At 37.5% G+C, this 16,114-nt stretch overlaps 2 protein-coding genes across 2 annotated transcripts; one reads left to right on the plus strand and one right to left on the minus strand.

Annotated features, from left to right (window-relative positions):
- Nucleotides 1-61: 61 nt before the first annotated feature.
- On the minus strand, nt 62-3,871 carry LOC106165550 (vacuolar protein sorting-associated protein 72 homolog). The gene is made up of 7 exons (XM_013543790.2): nt 3,701-3,871; nt 3,159-3,296; nt 2,735-2,902; nt 2,405-2,498; nt 2,044-2,238; nt 1,693-1,837; nt 62-1,192 (listed from the first exon to the last, which is right to left on the minus strand). The coding sequence occupies exons 2-7, from the start codon at nt 3,276-3,278 to the stop codon at nt 352-354; spliced, it is 1,563 nt and encodes a 520-aa protein (XP_013399244.2). The 5' UTR covers nt 3,279-3,296; nt 3,701-3,871; the 3' UTR covers nt 62-351.
- Nucleotides 3,859-11,685, plus strand: LOC106165551 (N-sulfoglucosamine sulfohydrolase-like). The gene is made up of 7 exons (XM_013543791.2): nt 3,859-3,974; nt 4,134-4,266; nt 8,461-8,594; nt 8,878-9,028; nt 9,439-9,677; nt 10,073-10,248; nt 10,599-11,685. The coding sequence occupies exons 1-7, from the start codon at nt 3,884-3,886 to the stop codon at nt 11,205-11,207; spliced, it is 1,533 nt and encodes a 510-aa protein (XP_013399245.2). The 5' UTR covers nt 3,859-3,883; the 3' UTR covers nt 11,208-11,685.
- Nucleotides 11,686-16,114: the final 4,429 nt, after the last annotated feature.

Genomic DNA, 16,114 nt, shown 5'->3' on the forward strand with positions numbered 1-16,114 from the left:
AGCAGCATGAAAAAATTAAATAAGAGCTGTACTTTAGTAAGTTAAGACAAAGTCTGAGGTGTATAATCTGTCATAACAAGTTTGTCAACTTTTATTATTACTCAGAATTAGACATACATATATCAAAAAGTTAAACCAGATATCTTGAAATGGTGAGTACTGACATAAATTTTGTTAAATTCTCATTCAACAGGTAAACTTGATATACATAGATTTGGAACCTATTTTAATTCACATTTCAAATTTCCTTTAATATCATTTGTCTTTTAAAAAACCAAAATTCAAATTTCATAAAGTTCTTGACTTGACAAGGAGAGTTTCCTTCTTAATTTGTATACAATCTAATGTCCTTTATTGCTTTTGTGCATTCTGCTGGGGTTGAACAATCTGTGGTTGTTGTTGCAGTGACTGTTGTGATTGCTGGGGTTGTTGTTGTTGTTGTTGCTGTTGTGTGGGTTGTTGTTGTTGTTGCTGTATATGCTGAGCCTGCTGTTGTGAATTCTGCAACAATTGCTGGGTCAGTGTTGGAGCCGTCTGTTGGGGTTGAGTTTGGATCCGTGTCACTTGGATAATGTGAGGCACTTGTTGGGTGGTTTTAATTTGCACTTGTTGTTGCTGTTGTTGAGAACTGACTTGTGATACAACTGTGGGTAGCTGTTGTACTTTCACTGGTTGTAATGTGGTTGTTGGGATTGTTTTCACTGCTTGCTGCTGTTGTTGTTGTTGCAGCTTTTGCTGTAATGCCAAAGAGGCTTGCTGTGCCTGCAGAGCATTCTGGACAATCTTCTGTTGCTGTAACTTTTGCTGTAACTGTTGCTGCTGCAGTTGCTTTTGTTGCTGCTGTTGCTGGATTTGCTGCTGTTGGACCTGCTGTTGCAGTTTTTGTCTTTTCTTTTGTTCTAAAGAAACATCAACTGGTTTCTTATCTCCCTGTTCTAACTGTTTCTTATAAGCTTCTCGAAGTATTTTAAATGCCTGCAAATTTGCATAAGGTGTCTGTGTTATAGGATCAAAATACTTGGCAGAGAGTCTGGTGACAGGACAGTACTGCTTCACAGGTGTTTTACACTTTTTATGATGAAACACATCTTTGAAGAATTTCTCATCTGTGAATGTTATGAAGGTTCTGGAACATTTCTCATTTCCATCCTTTTGGTTTTCAGTGGCATTACTGTCTGGTTTTGGAGATTCACTGTAAATAAAAAATATTGAAAAAAAGCATCAAAACTAAGTTTTTTGAGAAAGGAGATATGGTGCACAAACTACAAAAATGATTCTGTATAAAAGGATGCCAATTAAAAGAATTAAGAGTGGGTGCCATCATTTATATGCAGCTTTTGACCTTTTTGAAACTATTATTGACAAAATAGTTTTCTTGGCATCTTCAATTTTTTTAGTCTTTACTTCAAAAACAGCAATCTCTGATTTACAATCCATCCAGCTATCTATTAGTAAATTTCAAATGGATCAGTTTAAGACAAATGCAATGTCAATCATTCTTTTTATAAAATGTTGATGTAACTTTCCTTTTTCATTACCGTCATTCAAACAAGTTTTGTAAAAATTTATCAGTAATTCTCTACCATGTTTTTCACTTTTAAACTTCTCACTTATCCTAAACTTCATCCATAATGATGGTGGACATTATGTCATGGAAATACTGACAGGGTTATCAAGGGGCATACAACTTACACATCTCTATCCACTACTACATTCTCTGAGGGCAGTTCTTCTATCATTGGCATGGTCAGAGAGTGATACCGTATCACAGGCCCTTTATAAGCCTGCTTCTGGGCACGAGCTTTCTTTTTCTCAAGCTCCATCTTCTGGTAAGTTTCTGTTAAGAAAAAGAAACTGACATACAAATTTCCCCACTTTAAACAACAATAGAAGAAAATATGTGTAGTAGTAAATGTATTGTTTTTAAAATAGATCAGACCATCACAAATTCAAATTTTTTCCATATTTTTCTATCTTGACACATATGAATGTGAAGAATGTCAATTCTTTCAGCAAATCGATATATATTTTCAAGAGTCTTACCTAGGGCCCTTAAGTTAATTTTCTCAGTTACTTTGGCCTCAGCAAGGAGCTCTTCCTGAGTGAGTCTCCTGACCTCTGATACATTTTTCTTGGCAGCTATTTCTTTCATAAGCTTTGTGCGAGCCTCTCTTGCCTTTTCACGAGCCTCCACTGCCTTGGATTTAATAGCTGTGCTTCTTCGCAAGGACTTCTTATCTGTAAACAAAAAGTTAAATAAAATATCTGACATGAAATCAAAGTTTTATATAGATGAGAGTCCAAATTTTACACGGTAACCAATATAGGTATGGTCACAGACAGATGGACAAACAGACAGATAGAGGTAGAAGTTTCAACTATCACTTCCACTGACAACACTCACCAATAGCTGTGTGATAAATCTGTACTGATGATCTATCAGGTTGAGATTTTTCTTTTTTTTCCTTCGGTTTCTTCTCTTTGGGCTTGGTTGGTTCCTAAATGGATGATTCAAATGAAAATATTAAGATACAATATGGTAGAGCATAAAAGACTTATTTACTAGATAATTAAATAAAAAATATGAACAAAAAAGTAATGTATATTGTTCCCCTGTTAAGTATTTTTAAGAAGCTGGTATTCACTCCCAGTCTAAGTTTCCACTAGTGATATTTTGTAAGGACATGTACCGTCTGTAATCAAAATGTAAGTGAAGAACCCTGCCATTTCTTGCCTTATAAGCTTTGGTGATCACTCCCCTCTTTGCTGACTTTCTCTTTGGTTCATCATCTTCCATGTCACTCCTAACTTCATCATCTTCATCAATGCTGAAATCTGAATCCACAGTGTCTGAGGATGACACCTCCTCATCACTGCTATCAAAATCTTGATCATTGGCTTCCTGGAATTACCAAAACTGCTACATTGAAATAGTGCACTATTTTAACTTAAAAAACACCTATTAATTGTTTACAATGAGAAGACAATGCAAACTTAGCCACTCTGTCCTTATAATAATTTTATGACTACAACACATTTGCTTAGCACATTAAATAATATCTACTTTTGGTGTTGCTGTAGAAATGTACTGACTTATGACTTTAAAATGAATAACTAGTGACTATAAAATGAATAACTAATGAAGTCCATTCTTATACCTCTTGAAATCCCCCATATGTTGTTTGGTAAAATTCCTCATCTTCAAGGTTTTCTAGCAGTGATGCCATCTTGGCTCCTGCATTGCCACGCTTCTCTCTAGTTGTTGCTAAGCTTGCCATCCTTTTTATTAGATGTCCCTGTAAAAGAAATTAACATTGTAACTGCATGTACTAATACTAATGACTACTAGTAAAGTAGTAAAGCCTGATATATTCATACAACTTTGTACAGATCGTGGCTTCAGGAGATCGTCAGAATCCCATTAAAGCTTGACGAGTTAAACATCACACTCACAGCCTTCACTTACATCAGTTTCGGCCTTACCTGCAAGGTACTAACCGCAGCATTTTTTATGGCCGAAATTTCGAAAAACGGGTAGTTTTCACAAGTCTTGCCAAGTTTTTGGAGTGCAAGAGCTAATAGGTGAGTTCTACTAGAACTGTTTTTTAATTGAAATGAGTATAATTGTGTCGCTTATGGTGAAATATTATCATCTTTATCTGATTTCAGTTGAAAGACTTTTAAAACAAGATAAACTTACTTGTCGAGCTAAAGAAAGCGTGATTTCCCTCCACCGGAACTAGTAACTTGCTCAGATAGAATTGTGGGTAAATCCAGTCTCATCTTTGCTCTCCAATATGAAGCCTCGATTTAAATCAAGGTGAATTTTAGTCATTAGTGTTTCTTTCCTAAGAAACGAGACCCATGGAAAAACGAAAGGAAGATGACAGATGGAAAAAGCTTGTTGATATTTCTCCTCCATGTCACCGTAATTTCCACTGTTGACTCCAAGAAAAACATTTTGCTTATCATTGGTGAGTTAATCAGTCACCAATTAAATGTGGTAATAATTGAAGTGACGCTTTCACATACAAATAAATGACAGGCATGCATGTTGTTGTCAGTCTGAACCAGCAGACTGCATGAAGACTTACCCCAAAACAAGAATGAATAATCTATAAAATTAATTTCAGCTGATGATGCAGGTTTTGAGTCTCAAATCTACAACAACACAGTATGCAAGACTCCCAACCTAAACCGCCTTGCCCAGCAAAGTGTGATCTTCCAAAAAGCTTTCACTTCTGTGAGCAGTTGTTCACCAAGCAGGTACTAGTTAGTACAAGTGTTTAATACAGGTATATTATTGTACCACCAGCGTTAGCGCTGGCGGTACACATGGTTTCGGTCTCGTCCGGATCGTTCCGCCGGCTCCGCCGGCTCCGCCGGTTCCGCCGGCTCCGCCGGCTCCGCCGGACGGCTACCGTTACCGCTTCTCCTCCTAGACGGTAAGGCCCCCCATACCCATCTCATGGATTTAGGTCACCTATAATCTCAACTCGTTCCACGTAAAATTTGGGCTTTGTCGGTATTGGGGTCTGGGTGTGGCACTCATTGCAATGCACCCTTGTCCAAAAATGGCAAAATTAAATGCTAATTATCTACCCTACGGAAGGAGTTACGGGAAAATTTTCTACAGACGGCTTTCCAAAAGTCATATGTGTAGATTTCAAATATACCCTCGGATTTGACCTTTGACCTTTACTTCAAGGTCAAATGGGCCAAAATTTTCAAAAAAATGAAATTTTTTACGAAAAAAAAATTTTTTGCCCTGTTATTCAGACACCACACAGACTTAACCAATAATATTATTGGAAAGTGTTACCCTTCAGGTCATCTTTCATCTCCGTGAATTTGGGGTCAATCGGTGCATTTTCACAGGAGTAGCGGCCATAAGATACCGAAACTGAAAACTGTCTCTAATTCGGGAACCGTTAATGCTAGAGACCCATTCTTTTTTGCATTTTGTAGAGCATGTAAAGCCCAACACTGGAGGTGGTCTCGGGTTTTTTTGTATTCCATACGGTTTTCGAGTTACGCTGTATCAAAAAGTACATATTGGTGGTGAAAGGAAAATGTACGGAAGCCCACTGGTGCCATATGTAGAAAAAAAAATTATCTCGAAATTTCGAGATACTATTTTGAAATTTGAACAAAAAAAATTTACCACCAGCGTTAGCGCTGGCGGTACACATGGTTTCGGTCCCGTCCGGTCCGTTCCGCCGGCTCCGCCGCCATGTTACCGTTACCGCTTCTCCTCCTAGACGGTAAGGGCCCCCGTACCCATCTCATGGATTTAGGTCACCTATAATCTCAACTCGTTCCACGTAAAATTTGGGCTTTGTCGGTATTGGGGTCTGGGTGTGGCACTCATTGCAATGCACCCTTGTCTAAAAATGGCAAAATTAAATGCTAATTATCTACCCTACAGAAGGAGTTACGGGAAAAATTTCTATAGACGGCTTTCCAAAAGTCATATGTGTAGATTTCAAATATACCCTCGGATTTGACCTTTGACCTTTACTTCAAGGTCAAATGGGTCAAAATTTTCAAAAAAATGAAATTTTTTACAAAAAAAAAATTTTTTTGCCCTGTTATTCAGACGCCACACAGACTTAACCAATAATATTATTGGAAAGTGTTACCCTTCAGGTCATCTTTCATCTCCGTGAATTTGGGGTCAATCGGTGCATTTTCACAGGAGTAGCGGCCATAAGATACCGAAACTGAAAACTGTCTCTAATTCGGGAACCGTTAATGCTAGAGACCCATTCTTTTTTGCATTTTGTAGAGCATGTAAAGCCCAACACTGGAGGTGGTCTCGGTTTTTTTTGTATTCCATACGGTTTTCGAGTTACGCTGTATCAGAAAGTACATATTGGTGGTGAAAGGAAAATGTACGGAAGCCGACTGGTGCCATATGTAGAAAAAAAAATTATCTCGAAATTTCGAGATACTATTTTGAAATTTGAACAAAAAAAATTTTTATCTCGAAATTTCGAGATAGCATTTTGAAATTTGAACAAAAAAAAAATTATCTCGAAATTTCGAGATAGCATTTTGATATTTGAGCAAAAAAATTTATCTCGAAATTTCGAGATAGTATTTTGAAATTTGAACAAAAAAAATGCTATCTCGAAATTTCGAGATAATTTTTTTTTTCAACATATGGCACCAGTCGGCTTCTGTAAAAATGTGCAGTACGGTAATGGATAATAAATTTTGAACTCCGGAAAAATAAAACATAATGCTTGGCAAAGCAGACAACTTGTGGTCAAAAATGACATTATTTTATCAAATTTAAACTTCTGCAACTTCAGAGAACCTCCCATTTCAAGAACTTTGACCAAAATGACCTTTTCTTTATTTTAATTAATTTTTTCTGTAGGCAATTTATGGCACATTATGGTAACTCCAAAATTATAACATTTAGTCCCTTATATCTCCAAAACTGGCAGAGATAGGTCCATAGTTACTATTGAAGTTGAATAGGAAGTCATATACTGGCAATCTTACTGTGACCTTGACATTGACCTTTGACCTACTTTTCACCATGAACTGAACTTTGCAAATTTTGCTTCCCTTTTATCTCCAAAACTGGCAGAGATAGGTCCATAGTTACTATTGAACTTGAATAGGAAGTCATATACTGGCAATTTTACTGTGACCTTGAAATTGACCTTTGACCTACTTTTCACCTTGAACTGAACTTTGCAAAATTTGCTTCCCTTTTATCTCCAAAACTGGCAGAGATAGGTCCATAGTTACTATTGAACTTGCATAGGAAGTCATATACTGGCAATTTTACTGTGACCTTGAAATTGACCTTTGACCTTCTTTTCACCATGAACTGAACTTTGCAAATTTTGCTTCCCTTTTATCTCCAAAACTGGCAGAGATAGGTCCATAGTTACTATTGAAGTTGAATAGGAAGTCATATACTGGCAATCTAAATGTGACCTTGAAATTGACCTTTGACCTACTTTTCACCATGAACTGAACTTTGCAAATTTTGCTTCCCTTTTATCTCCAAAACTGGCAGAGATAGGTCCATAGTTACTATTGAAGTTGAATAGGAAGTCATATACTGGCAATCTTACTGTGACCTTGAAATTGACCTTTGACCTACTTATCACCATGAACTGAACTTTGCAAATTTTGCTTCCCTTTTATCTCCAAAACTGGCAGAGATAGGTCCATAGTTACTATTGAACTTGAATAGGAAGTCATATAATGGCAATTTTACTGTGACCTTGAAATTGACCTTTGACCTACTTTTCACCTTGAACTGAACTTTGCAAAATTTGCTTCCCTTTTATCTCCAAAACTGGCAGAGATAGGTCCATAGTTACTATTGAACTTGCATAGGAAGTCATATACTGGCAATTTTACTGTGACCTTGAAATTGACCTTTGACCTTCTTTTCACCATGAACTGAACTTTGCAAATTTTGCTTCCCTTTTATCTCCAAAACTGGCAGAGATAGGTCCATAGTTACTATTGAAGTTGAATAGGAAGTCATATACTGGCAATCTAAATGTGACCTTGAAATTGACCTTTGACCTACTTTTCACCATGAACTGAACTTTGCAAATTTTGCTTCCCTTTTATCTCCAAAACTGGCAGAGATAGGTCCATAGTTACTATTGAAGTTGAATAGGAAGTCATATACTGGCAATCTTACTGTGACCTTGAAATTGACCTTTGACCTACTTTTCACCATGAACTGAACTTTGCAAATTTTGCTTCCCTTTTATCTCCAAAACTGGCAGAGATAGGTCCATAGTTACTATTGAAGTTGGATAGGAAGTCATATACTGGCAATTTACTGTGACCTTGAAATTGACCTTTGACCTACCTTACAATGAACTTAACTTTGATTGCACCATTTTTAGTTATATATATTTTTTGCATATTTTGAAAATTCTTGTTGATTGCATTTTTACAGCTTGTCAAGCACAAGACTGGTGGCTGCACCCCTTATTTTGTGTATGTGGGGGTCTATACGAATGCGCTTGCTCCAGCTGGTGGTACAATATTCGGAGGCGGTATCGCCTCTCTGATCCTCTAGTTGTACAGTGTATTTTACACTGTATATGATGCTCCAGCAGAACTTAATAGTCCACTGCACTGTGAACTAACTAACTTACTCTGTCTCTATCTCTCGCTCGCTCTCTCTCACACATACACACACACACACACACACACGTGCACATGCACATATAGCACGAAAATTCATGCGTTAGCATTCCTATTGATGATTCTGATATGTACTCGCTGTGTTAACCATACATATCAGAATCGTACATATCAGAATCGTCAACAGGAGTGCTAACGCATGAATTTTCGTCCTAATGCACATACACATACACAATCTTTATACATTTATATGAAATTTATAATAAAGCTATGTTAACATTGTTCTGTACTGGGGTATAATTAACAATCATCTCACTGTGCTAGGTCTGCCATATTGACTGGACTTCCACAGCATCAAAATGGCATGTATGGCTTGCAGCATGGTGTCCACCACTTCCACTCCTTTGATGGAGTGAAGAGTCTGCCTCTGATCTTGAGGCAGTCTGGGATAAGAACAGGTGAAAACTTATGTATTATGTGCAAGTATATTAAACACAAAGTATACAGTATACTCAAGTAAAAAGCTTGGTCTTGATCATTTTAGCTCAGTAGATTTAAGCCAAGTGCTAGTGATCTTCTATATTTGCCAACAAAACTTTACTTTTATATATATTTGTATTTAATGGTATTTTCATACATTATATCCGGTACTTTGAATTTACAGGCATTAATATATAAAATATTAAGTGAAGGTGTAAATGAACATATTCTGACATTAAAAGATTTTTGTCACAATTTTAGGTATCATTGGAAAGAAACACGTTGCTCCAGAATCAGTTTATCCCTTTGATTTTGAGAGAACAGAAATGAACAACAGCATCAACCAGGTGGGGAGGAACATCACGCACATCAAACTCCTTGTGAGAGAGTTTCTTACTCAGAAGGATGACAGGTTGGTGAGTTCTGAGTATGGGAGTAAACACAATGTCTTTATTATGATTTAATTCATCTACATGCACCTTCCCCTTTTATTTATTTAAGTAAGTCAGTTAAAGAGAGTTAACAGGTGAGGTGCCATTGCTTACTTGTTCTCTTTGCCTTGGGATATGAAGTGAAGAAGATATCTATTTGAAGGGAAACGTCAGAGATTGTCTTTTAAAACTTTAGCCAAATTCTCATTGTTTCGACTCAAAAATATTACAATTTATTGGCTGAAACCGTATTTACGATGGAATGTCTATTTGCAATCAAAGGCATTCTTTTCAAAAAAAGAAAAAAACTGTAGTGTAAGTATGTTCACAAGATAGTGGCATAAACAAATTGCTGATCTGTAAAGTAAAATTGTTCATCTTTTGTCTCCAGACCGTTCTTCCTATACATTGGTTTCCATGATCCACATCGTTGTGGTCACACTAGTCCCCAGTTTGGACCATTCTGTGAGAAGTATGGCAATGGTCAAGCAGGCATGGGTGTCATTCCAGACTGGACTCCTGTCAAGTATGACCCTGACCAAGTCATTGTCCCTCCCTTCGTACAAGACACCCCAGCTGCCAGGCAGGACATAGCTGCCCAGTACACCACCATTAGTAGGATGGACCAAGGTCAGTTGACAGCTGTATTAAAATATTCATGTAATTAGAAAGGGAAATGTAAACCTATGTTTGATGTCTTATTTAAGAATGATAAGCAAAAGTACTTGTGCACTAGGACTAGTCTGCACAGTATAGGATAACGTTATAACTATTTAGAGAAGCACTTTTATTTTTAAATAAGGTATTGGTTTTATCATGAAGGAGCTGACGTCTGCTCTAATTTTTAAATTTGGCTTTCATTACATGTACAATAAATGCGGTTGTCATCGGACAAATTTTGAACATCATACTTGTTTGTCCTTTATTGATTCTTTTTTCAATTTCTAGTGATTAAGTATAGATTGAGGAGACATTAAGAATAATATTACTACTTTTTGAATACCACTTTTATTTTAAAAAATTAGGTATTGGTCTTATCATGAAGGAGCTGACATCTGCTGGATTTGGTGATAACACATTGGTAATATACAGCTCAGATAATGGCATCCCATTTCCCAATGGCAGGACCAATCTGTATGACTCTGGCATGACGGAACCCATGCTGGTGTCTTCACCACATCATAGCAGGAGATGGGGACAGGTAAGTGAATAAGATAGAAAATTACTTCATGATTTTTAAATTGACAAATGTTCTTACTATGTGCAGCCTAATGTTTAAGACCACAGGGGACAATTATTTATGTCCAATTGTGGGAGAAAAATGTATTCTATGGTTGGTATCTTATGACTTGAAAATGATGCTAACTACATGTAAACTGTAATGCTCTTAAAAACATCAGTACAGTTTGAGATGATGCATGCAAGATTTACCAGTGGATTTCGTATAGATTCACACAAATTAATAATAAAACTTTTGAGTACATTTAATACATTTTTGATTAAATGGGACAAAGTGAAGAAGTTATTGACCTCCTAAAAATTTACCTCCAGGTTTCAGAGGCAATGGTCAGCCTGACAGATATAGTCCCCACAACACTAGACTGGTATGGTCTCCAATACCCAAATTACAGTATATTCCACCACAAAGAAAGGACCCAGCTGACTGGACAGTCTCTGCTCCCGGTGATGGAGGCTGAACCAATCAAGGGCTGGGACACAGTGTATGCTAGTCACAACTTACACGAAGTGACCATGTATTATCCAATGCGAGTGATAAGAAATAGAAACTACAAACTAATTCATAATATAAATTACAAGATGCCTTTTCCGATAGATCAGGATTTTTATGTTTCTCCATCATTTCAAGATTTATTAAACAGGACTAGGGTGGGTAAGGATACCCACTGGTTTAAGTCATTAAAACAGTATTACTACAGAGCTGAATGGGAGCTTTACAACATTGTGAATGATCCAAGAGAGTTGCACAACTTGGCCAAAGATCCACAGACTTCTTCAGTATTTAAAGAAATGAGACATCAGTTGTCCTGGTGGCAGAACCAGACAGCAGATCCCTGGATATGTGCCCCACACGGTGTGTTAGAAGACAGTGGACATTATCAATCCGCCCCTCAGTGTTTATCACTGGATAATGGACTTTAGACTCATTAGACTTAACTGGTTTATTTACAGTCAGCATTCATGCCACTGTATTTATTGTATTATATTTTATTAGAACTTTTTTGAACTGTTTTAAGATAAATTTTATATTACTGAAATCAAAAGGACTCCTCAGGATTTTTTTAAACAGAAAACAAGGCAGCAAAGCTGTCAAATGTACAGACACAAAGCAGAAAAAGATGTTGCTAGTGCAGAATGCAGTTTTTATGTATACGTATACATATTCATATATATGTCAAAATTTATACTATTGCATTTATTGTATTATATATTTATATCATATCATAAACCCCATCTTAGCACAAATTTAAAAGAAACCATATACAACTATTTCAAGATAACTAATAGTGACTCAAACTTATTCTAGGATTTATTACAGATAAAAAAGCATTTGTAGTTGCAAAATTTTCATACTATGCAAACTAAAGAGATTATTGAAAATAAATATTGACAGAACAGATCTTTTCACAACAGTCTGTACTGCAATATGTACCATTACATAATAATTGTACAACATTCTTGCTGAAAAAGTGACAAAGATTGATGGAATCTATTCTGCTACTTTAGTATGTACATTTGAGCAATATTATGCTTGAAGACTACAATATTATGCTTGAAGTTTGAAGACTACATTAACATGCCACATGGACTGTACACTGTACGACAAATGTGTTCACACAGTTGTGTGAATGGTTTGTTGATTGCATTAACTCTCACAGGGGCAACGTCTGGGCATGGGTTTTGCCAAGTGGCAGGCATATGAGTTTCTCCAATGTTTGTCTTTTAGTCCGGGATCCCAGAGGGTTGAGTATGCCCGGAAAGATCACCAATTTTCATGTTCCTGGCAATGACCTACATGGTTACCTATATATGAAAATGGGAGTCTGCCGTGTTTCCGGTGGTGGGTGTGGTCAGGGGGGTCCAAAACATAGACCCCTCAAATCCAGCTAGCAGGACTTTTTAGGGGAACCCTGAGAAACCCATTGGGGGTCCTCCAGCATGGCCTCAGGTATTCCAAACGGATACTGACAGACAAATTGAGTGGTGGGGTGTGGCCGGCAGACCCTGATTTATAGGGGGTGGAAATCCGGCTAGCAGGACCTAAAAGTTAACCCTTAGAAAATAACTGGAAAATGTTCCTTAGAGTCCCAGGGAGGTAAAATGACCAACGACAGACAATTTAAGTGGTGGGTAGTGCCCGGCAGACACACCCAAAGAGCCACACCCCTAATGTACAGCTAGCATGCCCTAAAAGTTAACCCTTAGAAAATAACTGGAAAATGTTCTTTAGAGTCCCAGGAAGATAAAATGACCAACGACAGACAATTTAAGTGGTGGGTAGTGCCCGGCAGACACACCCAAAGAGCCACACCCCTAATGTACAGCTAGCATGCCCCAAAAGTTAACCCTGAAAAAAGAACTGGAAAATGTTCCTTAGAGTCGCAGGAAGATAAAATGACCAACAACAGACAATTTACATGGTGGGTAGTGGTCGGCAGACACGCCCAAAGAGCCACACCCTAATGTACAGCTAGCGGTACCAGTAATGTAACTCTTTCAAAACAAGCTGGATAATGTTCAGAAGAGTTCTAGGATATAGTACTGACCACTGCTAGACAAATTTAGTGGTGGGTACTACCCAGCAGACACACTCAAATGCCACACCCCTGATGGTTATAGGTGGCTCGTGTGCGAAAGTATATCGGCTTTTAAGCAAGCATTGTAACATAAAAGAAGAGGACAAATGCAAAATCTACACCGTTTGGATATTCGTATCCTTAAGAAAGGTAAGTATGAATAACCTAATTATTTGTCAAATCATTCTATTTAATTATAATTAAACTTATACATCTACTAACCCTGTCGGGGTAGAAGTTTAAAAAGGCCTGATACAATGATCATAACATTTTTGTCAATGTCAGCTTAGTTCAGCTTTGTTTATGTAATGTGACACGGGTCAGAGACAAGCCAGCTGATGAGAATTCCGAGAATTTCAGCTTGACCCACTTTGAGTGGTAATTAAAGAATCATCAAACACTTATCAAGGTTAGAAACAGAAGGGTAGAGGCAATTCTAGCCCTTAAAACAATCCATGTATTTATGGAGTCAAAAGTATTCATCTAAGATTACTTTCACATAAACCAGATAGCCAAGGATATCAGGCAACCAAGGTAAAAATATTTTTCTTATATTAAAGGCTTATATTTATGAAAACAAGATTGAAATTTGCCAACCTCTTTGTATTGAAAATGCCACATGGCTTGAACTTATCTTGTCCCCATCGGCAATTGTTACATAGAATTTCTATATAACTTAACATGCAGATGAACAAGTTAAAAATGAATAAAATATTGTTAATTGCAGCATCATTATATAAAAGTCTAGACAAAATGTGACAGAATGTTTCACATATTTTTCCAGATAAAGAAGTTATAAATTTCATAATGGAATCTGAAGAAAGATCTTTAGGTTCTGAAAATGAAAGCACACAAGAGCTTATGTTTGGTGCACAACTTAACATGCCTGTTGATAGTAATATGGAGGTATGTGTTTTTAGTTTCATCTTTTCTACATTAAATAGTCAAAACAAGTGATCATTCATGATGTTCATTAATGTTATTATGAAGATGTAAACAAACAATTTGGTATAATGTTTTCTAAAAATTAATAATATCTGTATTTTTTCAGTAGCAATATGTTGTTTTTTTTTTGTTTCTATAGAAAATTTTCTTTATCACATTTCAGAAAACTGATGACATGCATTCTCAACCGAAATGCATTTTTTGTTCTCAAGACAAAGAGGAGGATGACAAAATGAAAATGTCGAATGACCAGACATTTTTAAGCATTGAGAGAGCTGCAAACTCACACAAAGAACGAAATGCAGACATTTACCACAGAGTCACACAAAGCATTTTGGTAAGTCAGGAAACTTCTTTTCCATATCACCCATCATGCTATATACAGCAGTTAAGAGACCCAAAGAACCACTACCCTCTTCGGAGCCTCCCAACAAAACAGCACACATTGAGACAAGAAGCTTGAGTACAATGCCAAAATCAGATGACCAGGGTCTTCTAAAAGGCACATGAATTTTTTGTGGAAAGGCACGTAAAACGAGAAGGGGAAAAGAAGAACCAAGACTTAGGATATCAACATCAGATGGATGTGAATCTATTTTACAGCGAGCCAAATTTTCCAAAAATGAAGCCTTCAAAAGCCTTGTACTAAGTGGTGTGGATCTTAGGGCAAAAGAGGCAGAATATCACAAATCATGCAGAGTCGAATTCCTACGAGAGACTGATTGTTTTGAAAAGACTGCTGCTATAAGTACACCTCAGGCATTCCATAAGAAAGCATTTGATTGTATCAAGTATTATATTGAAAATGAAGTTGTGCTCAAAGAAACCCCTTTATTGATTAGTCATTTACTAACACTGTACATAGAAGAATATATCACTGCAGGAGGAGAAGGAGGAGACATTGAAGACTATGCCATGCGACATCTGACAAGAAAGATAAAAGAACAGCTGAGTGACAAGGTGACAGTAAAATTAGCAGATCAACGCAGTGGTAACTTTGTCTTCAGTAATGATATGACAGAAGAAGAGGCAAGGGTTCGTTTGTATACAAACTCCGAGAAGAATGAAGAAGATGTGAGTTAAAATGGGCAGCAACTCCCCAAAAGTAAGACCCCACATCCAGCTACAGTACAGAACCTAAAAGAATGTTCCCCACAGATACCTGACCAGCTACAGTTATTTTTCAGATTTCTCCTTGGTGGCACATATGAACAAAACAATAGGGAAGTGCTGGACAGGAAAGTAAATGCCTTGGCCTCTGATGTTATCTTTAATGTGTCGAGGGCCACTGTAAAGCCTTGGAAACATGTAGCTATGGGTCTTGGATTTTCATCTTAAACTGGGTCTAAACTAGCAATCCAGATCCTCAATAGGTTGGGCCACTCTATTAGTTACGTTGAGGCAAAGGGCCTGGAAACGGAATTCGCATACTCTGTCCAGGTTGAAGGCAGTGACGCCCCAGACGGAATCCAACTGAAACCTAATCTTGCGACAGCTAGTGTCTGGGACAACAATGATGCTCATGTGGAAACGTTAGACGGTGAGGAAACCCTACATGCCACTGTGGGACATACCTACCAAAATATCCTTCAAGATGGCAATTTCCAAAGCACTAGCATAATGAATTTTAGAGAAGGGAGAACCAGGCGCAATTTTGAAGGTTATCAGCATACTATCCAACCATATAGAAAGCCCCTTAACAGAGCCCAGTTTATTCTCTCTCCATCCAGTACAACATCCCTGGACACAAACCAATATTCATCCCTCCTTACCCCACTCGATTTCCTATGGTTCTGGAAGCTCGGTGAGTACCTCTACATGCAGGATTCATGAGCAGTTTCATCACAGATCCCTTGCCAGTGCAAAAAATATGCTACATGGATCCTATACTTAAGTCCCCTACAAACAACGATGTGGTGAGGGAAACAATGCTGAGAACAATGAATATTGCAAAAGAAACTGGCCAAGATTATGCTGTGGTCACATATGACTAGGCAATTGCTTTAAAGGCGTACTCTATCCAGTCCCTTGATGCATCATTATTTGACAAGCTGCTGATTATGCTTGGCAACTTCCACACTGAGCTTGCATTTTATGGAGCAGTGGGAACCTACATCAATGACAGTGGCATTGAGTTCATCCTCTCGGAGTGTGATATCCTGGCAGAGGGGTCCATGATGGGGTTCATAAAGGGCAAATTTTATAACCGCTGTTCTAGAATCCATGAATTATTAGCCACTACCTTAGAAAAGAAGCTCTACAACTGCTTTTTGGTAGACATTCCAGATGAAGAAAAGCATGAAATAC

Source organism: Lingula anatina, chromosome 2 (assembly GCF_051362555.1).
Source record: "Lingula anatina isolate TDL-2025a chromosome 2, LinAna3.0, whole genome shotgun sequence".
Taxonomy (NCBI): Eukaryota; Metazoa; Brachiopoda; class Lingulata; order Lingulida; family Lingulidae; genus Lingula; species Lingula anatina.